The 25,550-nt window shown below is 40.5% G+C and overlaps 1 protein-coding gene across 1 annotated transcript; it reads left to right on the top strand.

Moving 5' to 3' along the window:
- Positions 1–230: 230 nt before the first annotated feature.
- brinp1 (bone morphogenetic protein/retinoic acid inducible neural-specific 1) lies at positions 231–25,550 on the top strand. The gene is made up of 5 exons (XM_071541734.1): positions 231–273; positions 669–905; positions 1,634–1,870; positions 8,088–8,310; positions 24,410–25,550. The coding sequence occupies exons 1-5, from the start codon at positions 231–233 to the stop codon at positions 25,548–25,550; spliced, it is 1,881 nt and encodes a 626-aa protein (XP_071397835.1).

Genomic DNA, 25,550 nt, shown 5'->3' with positions numbered 1-25,550 from the left:
TACACCTCAAGATTACCAATGCAAGCGCTTCCGTTAGTATATTAGAGGCAATTACTTGTTACTAGGAATGCTGCAAAGTTGGGTACACACACCACAAGCAAACACAAATGGAAACACACACGCACACACATGCACACACAGTTACACACAGAGGGGAACAAATGTTGTGTTAAATAAACCAAGACACCACAAGACAGCAGGCATCAATCACTGTTATATTCTGTCACATCATGAGTGGCCCTCCACAGAAAAACAACTCAAAGTCAAACACAGGTAAACTTTTAAACACCCCCATTTAAAAAAAAAAAAAAAAAAAAAAAAAACTGCTTATAATACACATCAAAGATCTGTCATTACAGTCTAGGAAAGGCAGCCAGCCATACAACACCACTTTTTCTCATCGTGGGAACTTTTAGTCCCATCTGTGTTATTATATCTGTAGGGAAATACCTTATTCTAAATTCCCATTCAAACTTGTAAGTATGCCACTCATCATGTCTTACTGTTGTGTGACATGCATTGACAGCAACACTGACTCCCACATAATGCTTCTCAATTTTCTATTCCAATCCTTATTTTAAACACAAATATTATACATTCAAGCACAGTTCCATGAAAAATTATTCCTATTATTCACCCCATGTTTGACTTTTCTGCACATTTTTCAGATTTGATTTTATCTGACAGACCCCAGAGAGTCTTTGCCAATGGCACTCTATCAGACACACTGTACACCTGCACAGACTCACCACAAGGGTGTGTGCTGTCCCCCCTCCTGTTCATTCACCACACCAATGACTGTCAGAGCACCCATCCCAACCGCCACCTTGTCAAATTCGCCGATGACACCATCCTCTCACTGCTTTCACAGTCTGAGCTGGTGAGGAGGTGGACGTTGTTGACCAGTACAACTATCTTGTTACCATCTTTGATAACACCCTGAAGTTTGAACCAAACACAGAATCCATAATCAAAAAGTCACACCAACATCAAGACTTCCTCAGGAAACTGAAATCATTCAGCGTCCCAAAAAAACATCCTCCAAACCTTCTACAGTTCCTTCATTGAAAGTATTCTGTGTTTCTCCTTCATCTGCTGGTTCCTATCGCTCACTGTCAAATACAGAAACCACCTCCAAACCATAGTAAACACCTGCTCAAAAATAACTGGAGTGCCCCTCAGAAGCCTCTTTCTATGAACAGCAGGAAGGCTCAAGACATCATGGGCCAACTGCACTTGGCCCATGGCCCAACATTGCACTTCCTCTATCTATATCTGTGTCTGTAACTGTGTCTGTGCTATGTTGTGTTTTAATGCCCAAAATCAAATTGTCCTTCGGGGATTAATAAAGTTGCATTGTATTATATTGTATCATATTGTATCAGGTCTTTTATGGGTTGTTGTAGTTTATAGAGTGTTTATTGTTTGGTGTGTTTCACTATATGGAAAAGTATTGAAGCTGCGCATTTCAGGAGGTTTTTTGTTTCCAATTTCTTTTTATTGACTTCCAAAATGCAGAAATTCAAACAAGGGTTGATTACTGTTTCATGGCACTGTATATCCAATTCAATAGAGCTTTTTTCAAAAAAGTACTTAATGTTTTACTAAAACCTTGTCTTTATCTCTATTCCAGGTCTTCAGGTCATTTTTCCAGAGTATTTGCAGGAGAAGTTTGTCCACTCAGCTCTGAGCTACATTATGTGCAATGGTGAGGGAGAGTATGTGTGCCGTAACAACCAGTGCATCTGTCAGTGCGCAGAGGAGTATCCCCAATGCAACTGTCCCATCACTGATGTCCAGATCATGGAGAACACCTTGTTGGGGATGTCTGAGTCCTGGGCCACCTCTTACAAGGACTTTGAGAACTCTGGTAAGACAGAAATTCCTCCATCTATTATTTGCTAGGGCAATGATGTAAATAGTAGATTTTCTGTCAATGCGTAATTGTATTTAAATTAAACTGTGTATATTTTGGTTAATTTCGCTATATAGGATAGGTAGTTTATTGTCCTCGAGAGGAAATTCTATTCACAAATCCCTGATATAGTCTGACACCTCAATAGCGATGTAGTACATATGATTTTAGATCACATGGGCCTAGCTCCGACAGTTTAGCTAAATCTAGCCCCAATATGTCCCATTTTGTCTTTCTGTCCATGTATGTGGAAGATCATCATATCAAACTGCATGTCAAAATTTGACAGCTTAGTGTTTCCTTGCTCACTGACAAACTTATACATCATAGAAGATTACCTTTTCTGAATCGCTATGATCCATTCCTCCACTTTGTGATTTGGATAAAGCCTCAAGTGGTATTTTACAAGGAATGTATGTTTGTCAGTGATTAAGGAAACTTTCAGTTGCAAAATGTTGGCATGTCGTTTGAAGTGATGTTCTCTCCCACACAAAGAGAGAAAGGCATTTATGGAATCTAATGTAAATCAGTACAGCTCCAATATAGAGACACACAAAATAGTACAACAAATAGGAAGGTGAACACGGTTCTTCTTATCATACCTTGCATATGAATTTCAGGCTTTGAGAACCCTTAAGACAGGCTATTCTCAGCTCCATTTTCAAATTGTACAACAGTAAACCACACAATGGTATAACCAAGCTTTAATTCAAATTGTTAGCCTGGCTTTTATGTGGGGTGTCGTCATTATACAAGAATAACCTTCGGCAGAATACAACCTGCATAAAGCTTTGCATGTTCACTTCTCAGAGGCCAATCTGCAATAAAGTAGTTTATTCCATAATTCAAGGGCCCATTTGAACACCCTCTGTTTTAGAAAAGATAAAGGCAGAGCTGTTAATCGTAACGGTTCTCTACCTCTCTGCCAGAGCATGGCAGTGGTTTAAATGTTGTGCCATCAGAACTCACCACTGCATGAACCCCAAAAATTAAGCTACCCATTCCTGATGGATGGGATGGATTCAGCCACAAGTTCATACATGTCTCTCGAAAGTTGTTTGTAGCTTATGTGCATTTGTTTGTGTGTGTGTGCATGTGCGTGTGTGTCTGCAAAGCAATGTTTAGGCCTAATCCTACATCTGAAGAGATCTTCAAGCAAGACTCTATATACACTTAGCTCCATTTGATGACCCATATAGCATCTAGTCTGCCAAGACAGATAGTCACACACACACACACACATACACACACACACACACACACACACACACACACACACACACACACACACAAATACACAGTGGGGAAGCCATCGCCTGCTGATTAAGTCAGAATATAGAAGTAAAAAAGCAGAACTATTCCTGAAGGAAAGTGCCCAATAGCTACCTGGCACCATGCTTATATATTATTGATATGCTATAAAAGTGTCCAAATAAAACCTGCCAGCAACATATAAATATATTTATGTATCACAGAAGAAAGAAAGATTTAGTGTGAGTCACTGAAGGTCACTGACTGCAATACATTTATGAAGAGATCCTTTAAAATGAAACATCTAAAAAAGAGGGTAAAGAAATGCATAGTTGAAAAGTAATTGTAATAGTAATGAAAAGTAATAATAAGCATAAGACGTCAGATGTAATATGGAGTTTTCTATATTAATAATAATAATGATGAAAATTATAATAATAATGATAATAAGAATAATAGTAATAATAAAGAAGAAGAAGAATTGTATTGCACTTCTTAAAATCAAATTTACAAAGGAAAAGGAAAGAAGAAAAGAAAAAAGAGAAAAATAAATTAATAATGAGAATACATTGTAATTTATTCTGCTGGTTTATTAAAATGGATTTTCAGTTGTCACAAAAAAGGTACAGTTTTCTAATCACACTTGTAAGGTGATTACTTTTTTCCGTCGTCTGAAACTGTCAAGGTCCAAAGATGTTTTTAGATCTAGGTTTCTGTAAAGGGAGTTGGACGCCCCATAATATCAGTTTACGTGGCGCCATAAAATCTTAAAATCAATTCTAAATCCAACTGGAAACCCATATAAGGTGCCTAAAATGCCTTATGCATAATCTCTTCTCTTACGTTTAGTTAAAAGCCTAGCTGTTAGAGGCAGACAAGGGCTTCAGAGCAAAATACAACTAGCGCAAGGCACAGTTGTGTTCTGTGCTATTTTTCTGGCTTGTGTATGTATGCATGAAAAGATCCTATTCAAAAGCTTACCGAAAAAAAAAAAATTAAATAATGATTGTATAACTCTGTTTGATTTCCAGAACTGAGAGCTGAATCAAAACCTCTAAAATATCATATTATCTAATTATATGTAGATTGCATAATTTTATATTAGCTCTTATCAAAGATAAGAGATCCTATGTCCTAGAAATTAGAGAAACATTATCAATGTTTTATCATCAGTGTTTTGGAGATTAATAGCCTGTCTCTTTAAGAGAAAAAGGGATAATTCCCAAAATTCCACAAGACTACACTATAAGTTATTCACATGTATAGCAGCAATACTACTCAACATCCAGTGACTGAGTTTCTGCAGGTAAGTGAGGGAGAGGATTTGTTTTGACAATCAAGCTAGTAAGATTCATTGGAGTTTAATTATGTCTCTGTCAACATGAGGTAATTGAGATAATTAAAACAAATTAAATCACTATAGATAAAAGACTTACTGTTCAACAGTGCAACATTAATAAGACCCAACTTGACATTAGGAGTTAAATCTTGATTTAAATGATCAGGATTACAATTGAACACCAATTCAGTTCTGTTAGAGCCAAAGGGATGACTAACATTGCCAGCTTTGTTTAGGTCAGCAGTTCAGAGGTCATATTGGATTATTGAAATGTTCAATTAAATGTTTTTCTAAATGTATGGGGTACTATCTTGATGGTCTAGTCATGTGAGGATGTTTTGGAGTAGTGGATGCAATTCCTTAATTTCTGTGATGTTATGGATGACAAGCTTTGCATCTTTTGTATGCAACACTTCTTCTGCTACAACCACAGCAGAAGTCTCACTATGATGAGTAAAAGGGGTATCTATAGGGCCAGGTAGGTTGGGAAACAGTAGGTTTGATGAAATATTGATGATTCCATGTCTGGGATGCAGAGCTGTAATCTCTGAATAGGGTTTGCTGGTTGACTTGAGATAGGAATCAGGACTCATACAAGGAACCTGGCATCTTTGGAAGCTGTGACTAGGAAGGGATCCCTGTTCGCTCTGAAATTTGGGTGGAGGGACCTGGAAACTATGGATCTGGGTGGAGGGACCTGGAAACTCTGGAACTGGTGTGAGGGAGTGACTTGACTTTTTCTGGAATTTTGGTGGAGGAATCTGACAACTCTGGATATAGGTCGGGGGAGGGACCTGGCATCTCTGGAAATAGGGTGGAGGAGGGACCCGACATCTCTGGAAATTGGGTGGAGGAATGTGGGAAGTCTGAATATGGGGAGGAGAAGTAATCTGGCTTCTTTGAAGAAAAGGAGGAAGGGAGCCCTGACATCTCTGGGAGGAGAGTGGAGGGACTTCCGGCATTTCTTAGTGGGGGGTGGAAAAAAGCCCTAATCACTCTGTGACGAATATGAAAAATGATGTTAATCTTCCCTGGAGAGGTCTGTAGAGGGGTCCTGGCTTGCAGGTCTCTCCATCTCTAGAAGAGGAGGATCAATTCTTATAAGAGTTGGAAATGAAGAAGCTTTCTGTTCTCTCCGTGAAGATGACGATGATGTATGGTCTTCTTGACCTCCACAACACTATCGTTGAGTTGTTTGGCAGCTTTAATTTTAAGCTCATTGCCTTGGCAAGGAGTTAAGTGTCCTCTCAATTTTCAGATGTACATCATCATTGATATAATGAAGGGCATTAGGGATAAGTACACATTCTTTGCATAAATCAGTGTTTCCATCCATGGTAATATAAAGAGGAACATACAAACGTGGACCCTGAGTAGAGATGGTGATCTTTGCTTCAGATGCTACTGAGCTATCTCTAGCATGACTGCCAACGTCCTTCCGTTGACATTCTTAGGCTTTAAATCGTTAGATCCATTGTTTACAATGATGTGTTATTTTCTCTGAATTTATCTTCATAGATCATTTTTAAGGTACTGTGGGTTGTTTGACATATTTTCTTAATTGGCACACCAGGTAAAAGATCCTTAGTTTTTATGTATTTGCCATTGGAATCATGCAAAACATTTTTTTTTCAGCAAAATCTTCATGCCCATTGATGATGGGAATTGGAAGAGCTACTGTTTGAAATAGGGGTCCTGGGCTCCTCAAAGGTGGGCTGAGGAGCAGAAGGGTGAGGTTTATTGGTGGTAGGGATATAGGGACAAACATTGTCACTGGTTGCAGCAGCAAGCTCAAGAGCAAACCAAGGATATCCCATTATTTACTACAGAAAACGTTAGCGTTGATCTTTGAAGAGGATGGGACTGAATCCTGGGTCCTGCCTGGTTTCCTAATTTTTGAAAATATACTGTAGAAGGGGCAGTCTTCTCTCAAGTTCTAACCAAAACCTAAAGTTTGTAGGGTCCTCCACAAAATATTCTAAAGCAGATTTTTTACTTTGGTCCATAGCTGTACTGTTGAAATGAAGGCTTAGGCTAAAAAAATACTAGTCCTATATCCATTTCTTTAGATGTAAATTAGTTCAGAAGTGTGGTATTGCTCTGTACTACAATAAACCAATATGATCTCACACATTTCACACATGAAATGAACATGAACTCTGAAACTTCGATTTACATGCTGTGGACATGTATTATGAGAAAATAATGTTTCTCCACCACAAACTGGATTACATTCCCCCACAATGAATTGAAACACGTTCCTCCGCCACAAATTTAAATACGTTCCTCTGCCACAAATTGAATTACACTCCAAAGGTTGGCTGACAGTTAAGTGCAGGCAAGTAAAACAACTTGGTTAAGGTTTGGGTTAAGGTTATGGTTAGGCAACTAAAACAACTTGCTTAAGGTTAGGGAAAGGGCTTGGTCATGGTTAAATAAGAAAAACATTTGTTAAAAATGAAAATGGTTACGTTACGGACTTATCTTTGAAATGTCCTTTGTAAACGCTGGGAATTGAACCCCGGTCACCGGCATCCAAGGCAAACGCATACACCCGACCACACCACCCTTTCTGTCCACTGTGCTACTTCAATGTGACACTTCCTGTTTATATTTGTGTCTCCTTCACATAACCATTTTGTGCTGGGTGATACGTAATTTTAACACTTTACGTTCCACCAACACGTAATTTACTGTTAACAAGTCATGTTCATTTCATGTTTTTCTGTGAGATCAGGTTGCAATAAACACATAACATTTACAAATTTACCATAAGTATGATTTGTCAGAGAAGCAACACAAAAAAAAAAAAAGCAATTCAAAGCAACATTCAACAGCATGTAACCTGCAAACAGAGTCTCCAGATTTCTGCTGCCTTCTGTTGCTTTAGCTTGGGATTCTATAGAGGATGCTCAGGAACATTATAAAATAATAAATAGTTACACAGACAGTATTTGTTTAATTAGCCTAAACATGTAATTCCACTATCTAAAATCCTAAAATCCTAAAATTGTTACATGATTTCACCTGAATTAAACAAATAACAGTGGAATTTTTTAGACTTTCTCTAGAGAAACGTATATAACTTGTATTTTCCTTTTCCTGGTCAGTGTTGATTAAAGGTGTAGATGAGATCCATGATGAGGGAAAGATCTGCAATCTCATTCACTACTGAAATCGGTTGCTACTCTTAAAATCTTGACTAAGCAGTAGTAGACTACAAAAATATTTGTTCAGCATAATTGCCAAATCTCTTAGGAACTCTTCTGGTTTAAGAGGGGTTGTGCTCAGCTGAACATTTTCAAATGGAGAAAGCAACATCTTTGCAACCTACCTCTATTCCACCCCCCCTTCTCCCTTACTCAATACCTCCCACATATTCATATCTTTCAAACAATTCCACACTGGTATTCCTCTTTCACCTTTTCTTTACCTGTCTACCTCCATTCTTTTATGCCCTACATTTCTATCCCCTGCCCCTTACTCACCACCTTTATCTGTCACACCTCCACATTCTCTCTCCACTCCTTGTCTTTCTATTTTGCATCCTGCTCTCTCACTCCACCCTTCCCTGTCATCCAGATGAGTTCAAGTCCTTCCTGAAGAGGCTGCCCTCCACTCACTTCCTGCCCATCAGCAGTGTGCATCTCCTGTGGGGAAGCGACTGGGACCTGCAGGCCCGCTACAGGCTCCTTCAGAGTTCCCTGGAGATCCAGCGGCTCAAGATCCAGCGCACCGCCCGCAAGCTTTTTGGCCTCAGCATCCGTTGTCACCACAATCCCAACCACCAGATGCCTAGGGAGAGGTGGGTAGAAATACAGCATCGACGGTCATATTTCCACTGGCACCATGCAAATTGGACGTGGCTTTGCTGAGTGACGTAAACAAAGGGTGTTGTTTTTGGTGTAGATGATTTTGGTGTTGATGTTTTGGGTATGTGTAGTTAATTAGACACGGGAGAAAAGCATTGATACTGCAGATGGAACTTTTATCCTAGAGTGTATTGACATTATGGAAGGAAATTTATCTTCTTAGATGATGTAGACGTTTTATTTTCATTGTTGCCTCTTATAGCATGCACTGGAAAAATGTCATCCATTATATATTTCAACTTTTGGTTCTGTTGTGTCTGTCCATCACTTCAACTTAGTGCTGAGGCTTGCACATGCCCAAAACACCCTGGCTCACTCTTGTATTTCACATTGCAGTCTGAAGAAAAAAATGTAGCAGTGGGAGTTTTCTGGATAGGTCATTGCACACATCTGTCACCACCCACTGTATTTGTAGCCTGAGAGCCTTGCTACAGATGTGCTATGGTGCCAACACTGTCTGAAATGCTACGAATTTCCCCATTGATTCTAAGATATTTCAGAAAACACTATGCAAAGTATGCAAAGTTCTCCACTGCCACATAAAATACCCCCAACATTATTCTGTGTCAGGGATGTCAACATATAAATGGAAACAGAATCTGTAAAATATTCATTTAAGTGGTCTGAAAATGAGCAGCTGTCAACTGTCACTAAGGGAAAAGGAGCACACCCACACATGTATGTGAGAGTTGGCAAAGGTTCGTTCTGAAGTGTTATCAAAGAGCTGCAGTATGCACTTCCTGTTCCATGGAGTATGCATCAAGGGCGGCTGACGGCACTGGAAATAAAAGCAGGGTGTTTGTTTGCTTGCTTGTGTGAGACTGTGCTTTGCATCAGATGGAGTTATTTGTTTCCGTCACCTTCAAGCTGTGTGTGTGTGTGTGTGTGTGTGTGTGTGTGTGTGTGTGTGTGTGGACTTGTGTCGCATATAAGGCCTTAGTTCACACAGGGGTTGTAATCTAATCTTCCTAAAATTATTCTGGACCAAATTATATCTACTTTTTTATTTGTAAATATATGTATGTATATATATATATATATATATATATATATATATATATATATATACATATATAAATGTGTATATATATATATATATATATATATATATATATATATATATATATAAATGTATATAAATCTATATATATATACATATATAAATGTATATACATATATAGATATGTATATATATATTGTGCAAAAGTCTTAGGTACATGTAAAAAAAAACATAAAGAGAAGATGCTTTCAAAAAATCACTATAATGTGCAGTCTACTGACACATAAAATCAGAAAATAAGTAAATAAACATCTAAGACAAAATGTATATAAAAAATGGGGTGCCTCAGACTTTTGCACAGTATATATATATATAATTTATTATTTTTCTCTGTACAATAGGCCTATATTTTGTATTTTCTTTCAGCTTCATCAGAACCCATACTTGCGTCCCTGTAGTGCATTTCTCATCGACCTGAAGTGCTGTTTTATTAACATATCAGATTGGATTTATGAATACACCTAACCAGACTTAACCGTCACCAACAACAATTCCCCACAATTAGTCATAAATTATTGTTAAAGTTCCCCGGATTTGCCTGTTTAGCATTTAATTTCTCATGACTCAACTTGCTCAGTGTTGCTCAAATCCTAAACAACAGCCTACTTTGCAGTTAATAGAAAGTTCTGCAATACATTTAAGATATGCCATTTGGTTGTCACTTTTATCCAAAGCACTTTACAGGACCATGTGTGCATTCACCTTTAGCATGGGTGGCCCCAATGGGAATTGAGCACATAATCTTGGCAATATTAGTGCCATGATCTACCCATTGAGCTGAGCTGCAGGACCATACACTTTTCACCCAAGTCTGACATTGTCATCCAAATGTATTTAAGCAGTATATTACATGTCAGTATACATACATATATTGAAAAAAAAATCAGCTGCCCTCCAAGAATTCAACTGACTAAATGACAAGAAACAATAAGAATATAGCCGCTAGTGGTGATTGTGGGATTCAAGCCAGTACAGCATCCAGAGATGAAACGTGTAAGCATCCATCTTTGTATCAAGATTACAGTATAGCCATATTAGGTCATTAAACCATCAGGCCCCCTGGCGTAGTCACCAGGATTTAACTTAGCAAGTTAAAATGTGTAAATATTAAACTTTGTATTGGCTTTACTGTGGTTAGCTGTAAACTGTGTCTTTTTGCTCAAATGTGCTGCTGTTGAGCAAAATTTTATCGCATCTGTATGAAAATTGGTGTGTTTGTTCCACATAAAGGTTCAAATAGGATTACCAAGTTTCATAGCAATAGGTGAGTTATAAGCCATAATGTCAAAGACCACACCAACATGCCTCAATCTTTAGATTTTGTGTAAAACTTGGCCCTAGATCATGTATATAAAATTTCAATACATTATTTCAACCCGATTCAGAGATATACATTTTTGTTATTTGTGGCGCACCCTAATGGTTGATTTTATAATGGCTTTTCACACATGATTATTAGGAGGCACTGATACTGCAAGGAGACAATGAGAATTACTCTCTCCCTTCTCCGCTCAAGCTACCTCCTTCACCTCCGCTTCCCTGCCTCATCCATTGGTGAAACAGGTTTTTTCCGCTCAATGATGATGGGAGGGCCGTCAAGAATATGCGCCATGCTGAATGGCTAGACCAGGGTGTGTACCAGCCAGCAATGGGACCAGACCAGTCTTCGTTGCTCCCACCCTGGATGAAGTGTGGGACAGTGTGCAGGCGTTGTCGCTGGAGCCGTTCCGCCTACTCCCCCACAGCCAGAGGATAGGAGACAGTGGAAGTGTTTATTAGAATGTTTTCCACTTCGTGGCTCAGTCCACAACATGGGTCTGTTGGGTGTGTCCCTGTCAAACATCACAGCAGGTAAGACCTCCTTTTCTTCTCCTACTACCCATATGGCTGCTGGCTCTGTTCCCATTCTCAGCAGGCGGACCGGTTGCTACGTAACCTCCGCTCCCTGGTTCACGAGTAGGCTTCTCTGAGAGGCCAGCCCAAGGGAGATTGAAGCCCACCGTTATTTCTCACAGGGGCTTGATTTCCGAGAGGCCGGTCATCGCCTGTGGAGCTAGAGTGAGTGAAAATTCAAATGACTTCGCTCCCTCGCTCATTGGGCCGTCCTGCTGACATCATCACTGCCTCCTCGCAGAGGCAAGTGGACGTAGAGGGGGACAGTCTTTCTCAGATGGCAGGGGGGAAAACAGCGCCCTCTTTTCTGCTGTCTCTACTACGAAACGAACGGCGGACGTAGGAGGGGACTGTCTATTGCAGTCTATGAAGAGAACGCCGCTCTCTGTTACTAATGCCAGTGCTGCTATAGAGCAGGTTACAGTTGTATCAGAGAACAGCTATGTGAGAGCGGAGACGAGGCTGCAGACAGTGACAGGGCATCGCTCAGAGACCATTCCGCAGGCGGAGTCAGGCGATTGATTCACCACAGTGGATTTAAAAGAGATGTACTTTCATGTCCCAGTTGTGCCGAGAGACAGGAAATTCCTGCGTTTTGCCTTTCAGGGAGTAGCCTTCGAGTACAACAGACTACCGTGCGGCTACTCTCTGGCTCCCCACACCTTGATACAGCGCTCAAACCGTTACGCTGACGGGGGAATACGGGTCTTCTTCTACTTGGATGATCTCATTCTCACGGCCCGTTCGAAAGAACAATTGGTGCAGCACCTAATCAAGTTAGGTTTCGCCATCATTTGGAACAAAAAGCACACCCGTTCCATGCCAACCAGCAGTTTATCTGGGAGTGCAGCTCGACTCGGCCAAACTGTGTGTGCGTCTGTCGGAACCCAGACAGACGGCTGTAGTGGAGGCGGTTCAGCGGGTGAGACAGAGCAGAACAGTGACGGCTTTAACCGTTATGCGTCTCCTGGGTCTCATGGCAGCAGCCCACCTGGTGGTTGCGCTGGGACTGCTACATATTAGACGCCTACAGCTGGACAACTTCAACTTTCAACAGCTTTCTATCCCCCTCCTCATGGAGAGGAGAGGGAGGAATAGTTGCATCAGTTATGCCCCGTGCGTGCGTTGGCATGTTTGTGTGCTATGCAGACAGTGTGACTGGAAAGCCCCTGTCAAATCAGAGGCTCGCCCACTGGCTTTGTGATGGAATATCACCAGTTTATGTGTTGGCAGGTAGAGACCATCCTACAGCCATCCGTTTGCACTCTACACGTAGTGTAGCTGCGGAACAGTTCAGTGGAATGTGTGGAGGAGATCTGCACAGCGGCGTTGTGGTCGACACCCTGTCCATTCATCAGATTGTATCTGCTGGATGTGTCTGGGTCTTTCTCAGGCTCGGTGCTCAGTACTGGGACGCGAGACCTGTAAGACAATGATCTAGTAGGCTTGAGGCTCTCGTGCTGTGGCACGATGGAGACCAGCCTCTGTGTCGGTCAGCTCTACATCAATTGTGTATCAACATGTAGTGTGTGGCATGGGTTTTTTCCGCCCCCCCACTCTATTGACAGATGGGAGTGGCAGAGACCATATCAGACTGACCTGTAACACTGTCACGGCAGGGAGTGAAGTCATCAGGCTTTGCCCCCTAAGCCAATAGAGCCCCGTTAGAGGGCAAAGACTGTGTGAAATAGAATGATAGTTACACATTGTAACTAGTTCTATGATCACAGGCGGAGCACTATAACGAGACACCTAACAACCAGTCTACTGGACAGGTATAGGTAGGAGAGAGGATAAAAAAGATTTTATGACAGCGGTGTGGGAATTCTGGCCCTTTAAAAAGTTAAATCACAATGGATACATTTTCTTTTGGAACATATGGCTATTGTTCTTGGCAGGTCTGCCTTGCAAAAAGACATGCCTGGTTTTGAACCCACAATCTTCAGCTTAAGAGACAGATGCTTTACCCTATTGAGGCAAGCATCTGTTTCTTTTCTAAAAGAGAAAATAACTAATAAAAGAACTAAGAACTAATATATGTAATCATGGCTTTTCAATATCATCTTGAGAGTAAGAGTGGAGGTAGTAGTGTGCATCAACCAAAATAGACTTGAAGGAAGTGCTTAACCAAAAACACTGAACTTAGAGGAAAAAAATAAAAGTAGTATGGAGTACTCACTTTTTACTTGAATGTATTGGCACACATTGGCTCATGCATAAAAACATATAACAAGGTCAGGGTGTAATTATCCCTACTACATAGTGTAAACAGGCAAGGAATATCGAGTAGATATCCGAAATAAACATGTATTTAGTAATTTATCAACCGAACACTCGCGTTCATCACTTCATTATACCAGCGTCTCTCTATCCTCCTTTTTTTCTCTCTCTGTACTGGTGCATTCTTGTGCTGGTGGGCAAGTCTGACATCCGGGACTTCCAAATCGGCTGCCTAACAGGGTTGCATTCATGTGACTTTGTCAGAAAATAAAACCCATAAGAGAAACGATAAACAAACATGGATGTCCTGCACCTTAAAGGAATAGGAACATGCACCTTTATTACATGTTTGTAGTTAGCCAGACTAACCATCACAACTAATATTTTTGTAAAGGAAGTATTTAATTCAATTAGCTTGTTAACCTAACATTGAGAGATATGCAGTGAATGCTTAAAGGACTTAGTTCACCCAAAAATGAAAATTCTGTTATTAACCTCATGCCAGCTGAAACACAGGTGAAGTTTGTCTTTGACTTCAGTTGTTTCTGCAAAACAGTTGAAGTCTGTGGGGACGGGTTCTTTAGATTTACAAAAAAAGAAAGAATTACTCAATACAGTTTGCAGCATAATCCACGTCTTCTTAAGCCAAACAATTGCACAGTGAGTGGAAAAGACCTGTATTTACACAATTACTTAGTGCAAATCTTCACTACAAACGTTTTCAAAAACATTCATGCTTGCACTCACCTAAACCTCTAAACCTTGCACGTTCACATGAATCTTCCTCATTCCGTGTTTAGACTCCTAGGCATTTCAAAGAAGAAATTGTCTGACGACTTTGATATAGACGAGGAATAACAATCAGAAAGATGGATGACCCAACGGGCAATAGCAGCTCAACGAGAACAAACCAATGGCCCTGTCCAGACAACATTAGTATTACTAGAGTCTGGTAATGTAGTTTTTTACCTGAGTGATTCATGAATCACTGATCCTGATCAACTGTATTTGTGATTATTACAGAGCACAGGAGTAGTCTACTGTTACCAAGCAAAACACCTAGTTTAACTCCCACATCCTGTCAATTGTAGCTCCGCCCAGGTGTATGTGATTCATAAATTTCAAATTGCGTACTTTGTGCCAGAGACATACTGAAATCTGACGGGAATGATAAGCTCCCTCTGTAATTTATGGGAGTGATAAATAGTCTACATGTACGCCGCCTGGAGAGTAACCTGGCAATGGACTGTCTCTGGAAAACGGGGCCATCTGGTCACTGTGACACTACTATATAAAATATTTCACATTCGTCCATTCTTTGTATAGAACACGGCACAGTGTTGGCTTCAGAAGCAGTAATTCTGTTTTTCTTCCCCGGGCTTTTGGATGGTAATCGTCTGAGAAAAAAGTTCATTACACATAACACAAGTTGACATCAAGCGTTTAGCTGGAGCCGCTCTGGGTCCTGCAGTTTGAGAAAAGTCACAGTTGTATTCTGCAATGATGCCAGGAGCCTCCTCTCTGTTGAACCATCCAGGAAGATGACTCTGACTTTTTAACAATTGACAAATGACAATTTTTAAATATCGGCACTAGGCACAGACCAAAGAGAGAAGCTAACAGCTCAGGGTTGCCAGATGTACGCTAATTATTACTGTGAACTCAGTGTGATTACTGGTTGAGTCAAGGTCACGTGTATATTTGCTGGTGTGGATTGTGATTGGATAGCACAATGCCATGGGACGGTTCCTATTGCAAATGCATATGTATTCGGAGTAGTGTGAATATAGCTTTGTAATGGTGCTTATGACATAGTTTTGCCATTCAATGTAGTATCCTGGCCCCTTCCCGTTTCAGTATATACAATAGTTTTTGTTAAAATATGATGATTTCAAAGTCACAGTACGATATTGCTATATTTTCCATCTGGCAACACTGTAACAGCTAGATACAGACCAAAGACCAAAAAGGTAAGGTTACATCCGAGTGAGACACTTTTTGCAGACCTAAGTCATTTTGGCTGTCCCAGTCAAGAGCTGATTGTGAACAAGTACCTAACCCCTAGGCTGAATTCAACATCTCTGTGGCCCCTAAGCTGCAGGCCCAGATAGCATGAGCCCAAGGGTGCTTAAGGTGTGTGCCGACCAGCTTACAGAGGCCTTCCAACATCATCTTCATCATCTTCAACCTGTCACTGAGACTGCAGAGGGTATCGATGATGTGGAACATCTTGCCCGAAGTCAAAGTCAAAGTGCCCAAGAACGGCTGCCCCAGCGTTCTACATGACAACAGACCAGCTTTAACGTCCCACATCATGAAGACCCTGGAGCATCTGGACCATCTCAGAACCCTAGTTAGAGAATCTTTGGATCCTCTACAGTTGGCATACCAGGCCCACAGGGGTGGATAGTGGCATCATCAACCTGCTACACTGGGTATACTCCCACTTAGAGAAGGCAGGCTGCAATGCGAGAATTACATTCTTTGACTTCTCCAGTGCTTTTAATACCATCCAGCCTCTTCTGCTGGGGGACAAGCTCCGGGCTCTACAGGTGAATGCCCCAGTGGTAGCCTGGATCATGGATTACCTCACCACCCGGTCACAGTTTGTGAGACTACAGAACTGTGTGTCGTATCGTCTAGTAAGCAACACAAGGGCTCCTCAGGGGACGGTACTATCTCACTTGCTGTTCACACTTTACACCTCAGACTTCAGGTACAACTCTGAGTTATGCTATCTGCAGAATTGTCTCTGACAATTCTGTGATAGTGGGATACAGTGGGATACAGTGCACAATCCGCCGTGTAAGTGTTGTTCCTGGATGACGACGATAACTTGTTTGTCCAGGATTCACATTACAACCACCCAATCAGCAGCAGCTCTCCAATTATGATGTCATTCACAGTGTGACTTGCAGCACGGAGGAACCGTAGATTTCAAATTTAGCGGGTGCGTGGCTGTCCTAACGCAGAAAAGGTGAGATTTGCTTGGATTTTACAAACGATTTTTGGGTGGGGGAATTATTATATGCATTTAACCTCTGTGGGTTCTATTTAATGGGAAAGAAATATGTGTGAAAATAGACGTTACTAGATATTTATGACTTATGGTAGGTCTACCTCTATCTAAGGCAGCTTGCTGCTGAAACGTTTTTTCTTTTGGTTCTCATATTCAATAAAACAAAATTTGTATCTGAGCCAAGCGTGTGTCTGGTGGTATTTTTCTGAATAATTGACGTTACCGACCAGACCTACACCTCAGCAACGTGTGCATTAACCCTTCTCATTATCACAATTGATAGCATATTTCTTATGTAATGTTATGTCTCTGACACACACATACACACACTCGTGTACATGACATTTTCACGTAAGTAAGGTTTATTAAGTAATGAAGTTTGATAACTTCTAATAACGTTTGCATCGGACATCAGTGTAACTTCAGGGTCAGCTAGGCGTTTACTTTGACATTTACCCAGGACCATCAGTGTTAGTCCAGGCCCACCATCAAGTAACATTAACCCAGGACTGTCATTAATGTGTTGGCCCAGGCCCACCATCATGTCTTGGTTTAATGTGTTTTGTGTTTTTCCACAGGCAGACTCTGCAGACCATGTTGGATAACGTGAAGCACAACATCAATGTGAATTCAGATTTCAGTTTGCAAACACACTCTTTTGAACCTCACGCATTAACTGCAGTGTTGTCCCATCTCATTGCAAAACTGGATCAGGTTTGAAACACGCAGACAGACGTAGAGAGAGTGAATTAAACAAATTGATTTTTGAACTGACATAACAGACTCACACAAATAAGCATACATCACTGCCACCATCCTATCCATAACTACCACATAACTATAACTATACATACACATAAATATATACATATACTATAATTTAGACATGTTTTCAACATGTAATGTCATTTTCTTGGTAAAATATTACAATATATATATAATATAATAATATATCTAAGATATACTTGTGTATCAGTTTTTAACAAAGCTCGTTATACTGGCCTGCCCAAACTATTATGATGATCTTGAACTTACATTGTCTTTGATGATAGCTCAGGGTCAGTCCTTGTAATGATGATTCTTGCAGTGGCCCCTGATTATGATTTTGGTCAAAAACAAAACTACAGTTGCCCTGGACAAATTATTATCATGGTCCTGTACTAACATTGTCAATGATTATATTCCCGAGCTATCCATATTGAGTAAGTCCTTCTTTTTCTTACAATAGCAGTGGATTAACATTGCTTATGATGATCCTCGTCCAACACACTAGTTGCTGCCCTGAGAACGTTTCAGTGAGCAAAACTCTTATCTGTGATCTGCTCCTCACATGGTAAACCAGGGTAATTTCCAATTAGAAATCCTTGAAAATAGCATTGGCCTAATATTGGTTGATGATGATCCTGGCTTAAACACACCTAGGATTGTCCTGGACTAACACTTTTGTCAATGATGATCCAGGACTAACATTGGTGACTCTGGTGAACTAGGTTAATTTCCATTAAGACCTAATGAACTTACATTGCTTACATTATATATTCCAAGACCAACAGTACTGAGATGGTCCCAGGCAAACTGAAATCTGAATTCACATTGATGTTGTGCTTCACGTTATCCAACATGGTCTGCAGAGTCTGCCTGTTGAAAAACACAAAACACATTAAACCAAGACATGATGGTGGGCCTGGACTAACACATTAATGACGGTCCTGGGTTAATGTTACTTGATGGTGGGCCTGGACTAACACTGATGGTTCTGGGCAAATGTCAGTGTAAACGCCTAGCTGGCCCTGAAGTTACACTGATGTCCGATGCAAACGTTATTAGAAGTTATCAAAAGTCATTACTAAATAAACCTTACTTACGTGAAAATGCTGTGTATACAAGTGTGTGTATATGTGTGTCAGAGACATAACGTTACATAAATATGCTATCAATTTTGATAATGAGAAGGGTTAATGCACACATTGCTGAGGTGCAGGTCTGGTCGGTAACGTCAATTATTCAGAAAAATTCCCGCCAGACACACGCTTGGCTCCGATACAAATTTTGTTTTATTGAATATGAGAACCAAAAGAAAAAACGTTTCAGTAGCAAGCTGCCTTAGATAGAGGTAGAGCTACCAAAAGTCGTAAATATCTAGTAACGTCTATTTTCACACATATTTCTTTCCCATTAAATAGAACCCACAGAGGTTAAATGCATAATTCCCCCACCCAAAAATCGTTTGTAAAATCCAAGCAAATCTCACCTTTTCTGCGTTAGGACAGCCACGCACCCGCTAAATTTGAAATCCGCGGTTCCTCTGTGCTGCAAGTCGTACTGTGAATGACATCACAATCGGAGAGCTGCTGCTGACTGGGTGGTTGTAATGTGAATCATGGACAAACAAGTTATCGTCATCATCCAGGAACAACACTTACACGGCGATATCAGATTGTGCAGGATACAGCAGTGGGGGTAGAGAGGAGGAATACAGGGGTCTGATAGAGGACTGGAGCCAGTCGAACCACCTGCAGCTCAATGTGACCAAGATCAAGGAGATGGTGTAAAGTCCACCACCATCTCCTTGATCTTGGGGGAAGTCACCCCTCACACCAGTTACCATCAGTGGGAAAGATATGAAGGTGGTTAAAACGTACATATCCGAGTAAGTATCTAGGAGTGCAGTTGGATGACAGACTGAGACAGAGTGGACTACAAACAATAATGCCCTATACAAAAAGGAACAGACCACTTTGTACTTCCTAGGAAGGCTCAGGCCGTTTAGGGTGTAGTACAATGCCGCAGATGTTGCACAAGTCTGTGGTGGCTAGTGCATTCTTTTATGCTGTTGTGTGCTGCGGCAGTAACATCTTTGCACCAGCGAAGTGGTCATTTCATTGGGCGCAAGCACATTTCTTCCCATCTGTACCTGTTCTGTAATTTTGTGGCTTGTCATTACATCACTTGCACCAAAATGAGTGGGGAGTGTTGATTCAAATTTGGTATTCAAAAATGAGTTTGCGCCTCCAAGCCAAGCCAAGCTTAGTTCAAACCCACAGAACTTTACTTTAAATTCTAGTGAAGATCCCAAAGTTTTCAAAGATACCAAATATGTCATGCTGAATGACAGGACACGTGTATAAAATGGTGCACAAACATCTTTTTTCCATTTGATGTATTGGTGTAGCCATAAAAAAATGGCACCAGGGGTTTGAATATTTCAGTTAGTATAGGCGTTCTATAGCTTCAGTGAACCATTGGAATGACCAGATACAGAATATGTATGTGAAAAAAAAATTCTAATTTTGAAGCCGCTGAAGAGGAAATTTAAGGGGAAAATCAGGGTGCAAGGGGTTAATTGGCGATGCCGCACACACATAGACCTCTCCAAAATCACACAAACCCATTTTATGTAAATTAGGCTTGCATGTTTCACTTAGTGAAACATTGCATGTTTTCACTTGGTGAAACATGCAAGGGACATGGTGTTGTTGTTTTTTCCACACAGATAATGAATGAAATATTCAAAGTAGTTGAGATTGAGAGCAAAGCCTTCTTGTTTTGTTCTATTTTTCTACACTAGTGAGGGGACTACTAGCTACATAACAAACCATATGTTGCTTATCATGCCCATATCCATAGACATAATTGTGAATGCTAATAAATGTTCATTCATACCTTGTGTAAGTTGAGATAGATGTACTATAACAGCCATTCAGTGACAATGTATTGACTGAAACTACAGTAGAGCGATACATTCTCAATGACCCTAGCTCTTCTTTGCTTTCATTTTATTTCACGATTCCTATATGCAGCCATATTGTGGCAGCCATCTTACACCGCGCCTACTCACAGAAAAATAAAGGTGCCAACTCGAACTGAAAATGGTTCTTCGGAGTGATGCAATAGAAGAACCATTTCTGCTTCCACAAAGAACCTTTCAGACCAAGACAAGTAAGAACCATTTCTCCACACCTTTGCCTAGACACCTGCATTTTTAATTGCCCTTGTATAGTCTCATTTGCAATTGCACAATATATATATAGGCTAGTAGGCAGTTAACCACCCATCCCCAGACCATGGAGGGGTATAGTTATTTTCCAAATTTATGCCATCACCTACCATCCAATAACTCAAATAAAAACCTTTTAATATCCCAAAGAACCATATGATGAACATGAATAACCATCCACTAAATAAAGTGGTTCTTTAGTAGGTGATGATTTTTTGTGGAACCACACAGCCTTTTAAAGACCAAGTTAAGAACCATTATTTTTCTCTGTGTAGTAAGCATTAAGTTCAGTTCGATTAGGGAAAATTGATTGATTATGCAAAATGGTGCAAAGGAAAGTGACTCATTATTAAGTACAATGATTATGATGTACTGCAAACTTATGTTATCAAGTCCAACATTTCTAAAATAAAGTTTTTGCTTTTTAAATCTAATTTCCTCTTCACTGATGCATATTAAGCAGTTACCTAAATTAAGTATTCAGTCAAATGAGCCAGCATATTTACACCTGCTACTGTACATCATGTAAGAAAGTTACCGGATGTCCCTCACAATTCCCCAGTGATTGCCCGTCATCACCTCACCATTTCTCTAGGTTTACCTCACCATAATAAATCCAGGAACAAAACAGGCCAATCTTGTATTAGAAAAACAGGAAATGTAAGGTAAATATAGGCATTTTCCAACTGATGTCACACCTTGTCTTACTGTGTTGTACACCCACTCGCATTCCTGTTGTTAACACTCGCTGCAGGAACTGTATGGAAACGTTTTAGCTGAACTATATTGCATTTTGCTATAATGAGTGTAGCAGCTTGCCTCAAGTATGGTGAACATTGCAGTTTGTCTTATGTAAAAATTATTAATAGTGACATATGAAGTAGCATCACTCCCAGGCAAATGATTTGTATCCAGGCTTTGCATTGACTTTAATTATTCATGCTCAGAATGAGGCATATTTACAAATATGAATGTTCATTTGTTTATTTAGTCATATTTGCTATTGGTTTTGACAACAGGCATATGTGTACAATTAAAGTGCTCCCTTATAATGAGAGTCTTTGTAAATATCCTGACCAAAAGTTTGTATTTTATTGTGGACATAATGTGCTATGTACACGTCACATGGAATCATCAAGTATATTCCTCTCACACTGTTGTTCACACCATCTCAATTTCTGTCTGCCCCATCTCTGTTTCTCTCTTTCTCAATCAGCCTTTCTCTCCAGCAGATTCCATTCTGCTCTGTTGTTCTATGTCTCTCTCTCTTTTTCCCTTGCTCCAACACAGGAGGGAGCTACAATGTATGTCATCTGAGTACCAGAGCTGTTTGATGCCCCATTACAAACACAGAGTGTGCTCTGATTCGTGAAAACAAACAGCATTCATTCCCATTTCCATTTAATTTCCTGTGGCAAATCCAAGCCAAGCCACTTGCTTTTGAGGGAAACGAATAAGGCAAAAATAAAACAGGCCGCATGATGCTCTCAAATAGCTTATCGAGGGAGGCAATTATATGATAGAACGTATTTTAGCTCAGCATTTCAGACTGCATAATTCAACACTTATTGCAAATAAATTCAAGAGAGGGATTGTTATGTGTCCAATGCAATAATGAATAGATGATAAAAATTAATGGGAATAGTTTCATATTTGAAGCATAAGCACCTGCAAAACATGTCACTTCTCTTTTATATGCCATATTGTTAAATATATGCCATTTGTAATGTAACATAGATTTTAGAAGTTTTCAGAAAACCTGTTTTTGAATAGTCTTTTTGTTGTGTAGGCCAGAAGAAGAATATTTGATGTCACAGGTGTCACGTCCATGTTTGTTGTCAGTCCCAAAGGAATCATTTGCAGTCTTTGCAAGTTATGAAATGTGAAATGAATGAAACAGTTTGAATCATTATATCAAGACCTATTCATCTCTGAAAATACACTATACATAAATACTGTATGTTTCAGTCTTTAGTAGATCTTGTTAGGTTTGGGGTTTCAAACCTCTTCTACTCAAAGGTTTTCATTGCATGAAATACACAGTCAGGATTTCTCCAAAGATTTGATATTCTCACTGAGGGATGTCTTAACCTGAAGTGGATTCTTTATTCAAACAAAGTCGGTTTTTATTCTTCTTATCATTATTATGTTCAAGGGTTCTGTAAAGAGAAAAAGTATGAATATGTGCCCATGAAAAAAGCATTACTCTCAGTCAGCGCATTGTTTGGTCAGTGTAGCTCTACTCATACATTCAACTGGGCCTTTATCATTTTACAATGTGCTCTCACCCTTAGACAATGCAAATGTAATGAGGAAAAATCTTATTGAGAGTAGATGTACTGAGTAAAGATGGGTAAAGATGATCGCTGTATATATGAACAATTGTGGCCAGAATTTTTAATCTCATTTGCTAGCCAAGCACAGCGACCACGGTGCAAATTGCAGCCCTTGTTGCAGGAGCCACATTGTGAATTATGTTATAGGTATAAACACATTTGTTATGTATTTATATTATCAGTCCACTAAGTCCTCCATGGAAGGATTTCTCCTCTCCTCTTATTCTGCACACACACTAAAACACACACTCTGGGAGTTTTTTGTGTGCAAGGTCCACACATATATCGACTGCATATCATAAGTGTCCTTTGTCTAATATCTTGTGCTCATCACTATTGTCCTAAAGGTATGTGAGTAAACATTTGTATAAAATTAGTTTAGTGTTCAATAGGAGAAAAATTTTCAGCTATCTAAAACGTCAATGGTTAACATCTGGTTTTGGTTTCGGCCCCTGCGAGTCAAAGAGGGCTTCTTTCTAGACTAACAAACTAACCAGTTTGCATTGACCTTCAACAGTCATACATGGGCAAATACATCACAGAAGAGGCAGAGAGACCAGTTTCTACAACAAGTTCACACCCTTCTCTGGGGATTGTTCAAAAGCATTCTGGGAAATCTAGGAAATCACTAACTGAAGTAGAAGTAGACAAGGCAGGTTGCTGGCAAGTGGGTACAAAATGGTAAATTCATCACAAAATAACTCCTGGAATGCATTGAACATTACAGATGGATGATCATTGCAAGAGTATCTGATGGTGGAATTTTCTTTTACGACAGTACAAGGTTAATTTCCTACAAATTCAAAAACACACAACATCACTGAGTAAAACACTGTCACAAGGGTAATGCCCCTTCCATTTTGAAAAGTACTCCACTTATGATTTTATATAATCTTCTGTGCATGACTGACAAACCCTTCACTTTAATCAATTTCCCGCTTTTGAGAAAAACTAGCTGGGGTTCAAAGAGGGTGCTTCCACTATCCTCTATGAGTGATCTGTTCTAGGCTCATTTTGGGGATAGCTTGGTGGCTTTCTGGCCTGCTGAAATGCAAGGTCATCCATCATAGTTAATGCTCAGGTTCATTAGCATGTCAAACTAACCTTGAACTCATCCCTCCACTCTGAGAAATCAGGATTCAGAATTCACCTCCTATACTCACAAAAGAAGTTCTAGTACTGTCAAGATGACAAGGAAAGATGCCTGAGGGGGAAAGAAGAGACAAGATTAGCATAACAAGTAACGCTTCCCACTTGAGGGAAATAAAGGGACTCCTCCCCCTTGAAGGGAATATATTATCCTGTTCACTGATTAGTCTGTAACAAACAACATTAAACTTTGGCAGTGGCAGTGGATTGTAAAATTTGTCTTTGGGCTTGCTAACTGGCCATTGTTAATGCTTTTGTCCTTTTATTCTTTCTGACCAATCGTATCCTCCATCTTCTCTCTCTCTCTCTCTCTCTCTCTCTCTCTCTCTCTCTCTCTCTCTCTCTGTCAATGTCATAGGTCTGTGATGCAGTGGCTCAACAGGGTTCAGTCCTTCCTCTACTGCAATGAGAACGGGTTTTGGGGGACCTTCCTGGAGAGCCAAAGGACATGCGTATGCCACACAGGTGTCACACTGTGCCAGCGACCCATCCCTTGCGTCATTGGTGGCAACAATAGCTGTGCCATGTGCAGCTTGGCCAACATTTCACAATGTGGCTCCTGCAACAAGGGCTACAAGTTATACCGTGGTCGCTGTGAGCCCCAGAATGTGGACTCTGAACGTAGTGAGCAGTTCATCAGCTTTGAAACTGACCTGGACTTCCAGGACCTGGAGCTCAAATACCTGTTGCAGAAAATGGATTCACGACTCTACATTCACACTACCTTCATCAGCAATGAGATTCGCCTAGAGACCTTCTTTGACCCGCGATGGCGTAAGCGCATGTCTCTGACTCTGAAGAGCAACAAGAACCGGATGGACTACCTCCACATGATAATTGGTCTATCAATGAAGATCTGCCAAATGCGCAACAGCAGCATTGACCCCATGTTCTTTGTTTATGTCAACCCTTTTAGTGGTAGCCACTCAGAAGGCTGGAGCATGCCTTTTGGTGAGCACGGTTACCCACGCTGGGAGAAGGTACGCCTGCAGAACTCCCAGTGCTTCAACTGGACCTTGCTGCTGGGCAATCGGTGGAAGACCTTCTTTGAGACGGTGCACATCTACCTGCGTAGTCGTGCTAAGATTCCAACTGGTCTACGCAACGACACAGGACAGGGCCCAGTGGACCTTGCAGACCCCAACAAGCGTCAGATCTACATAAAGATCTCGGATATCCAAGTGTTTGGTTATAGCCTGCGCTTCAATGCTGACCTGCTACGTAGTGCTGTGCAGCAGGTCAACCAGTCGTACACCCAAGGAACTCAATTCTACTCATCCTCGTCTGTCATGCTGTTGCTGCTGGACATTAGGGATCGGATTAACCGCCTGGCTCCTCCAGTCGCACCTGGCAAGCCCCAGCTGGACCTGTTCTCTTGTATGCTAAAGCATAGGCTTAAGCTCAACAACAGTGAGATGATTCGTGTAAACCATGCCTTGGACATGTACAACACAGAGATACTGAAACAATCAGATCACCTGACTGCCAAACTCTGCTGA

The sequence above is a fragment of the Centroberyx affinis genome, unplaced genomic scaffold (genome assembly GCF_046629955.1).
Source record: "Centroberyx affinis isolate AG114_WGS23_722 - 3 ecotype Tasmania unplaced genomic scaffold, CSIRO-AGI_Caff_v1 ptg003943l_1, whole genome shotgun sequence".
In the NCBI taxonomy this organism is placed as follows: domain Eukaryota; kingdom Metazoa; phylum Chordata; class Actinopteri; order Beryciformes; family Berycidae; genus Centroberyx; species Centroberyx affinis.
This window is presented reverse-complemented; position numbering and strand designations above follow the sequence as displayed.

Coding starts and splice junctions, on each gene's coding strand:
- brinp1 (XM_071541734.1), top strand. CDS start 231: ATGAGTGGCCCTCCACAGAAAAACAACTCAAAGTCAAACACAG. Junction 274..668: donor CAACTCAAAGTCAAACACAG/GTAAACTTTTAA, acceptor CACATTTTTCAG/ATTTGATTTTATCTGACAGA. Junction 8,311..24,409: donor CACCAGATGCCTAGGGAGAG/GTGGGTAGAAAT, acceptor TCAATGTCATAG/GTCTGTGATGCAGTGGCTCA.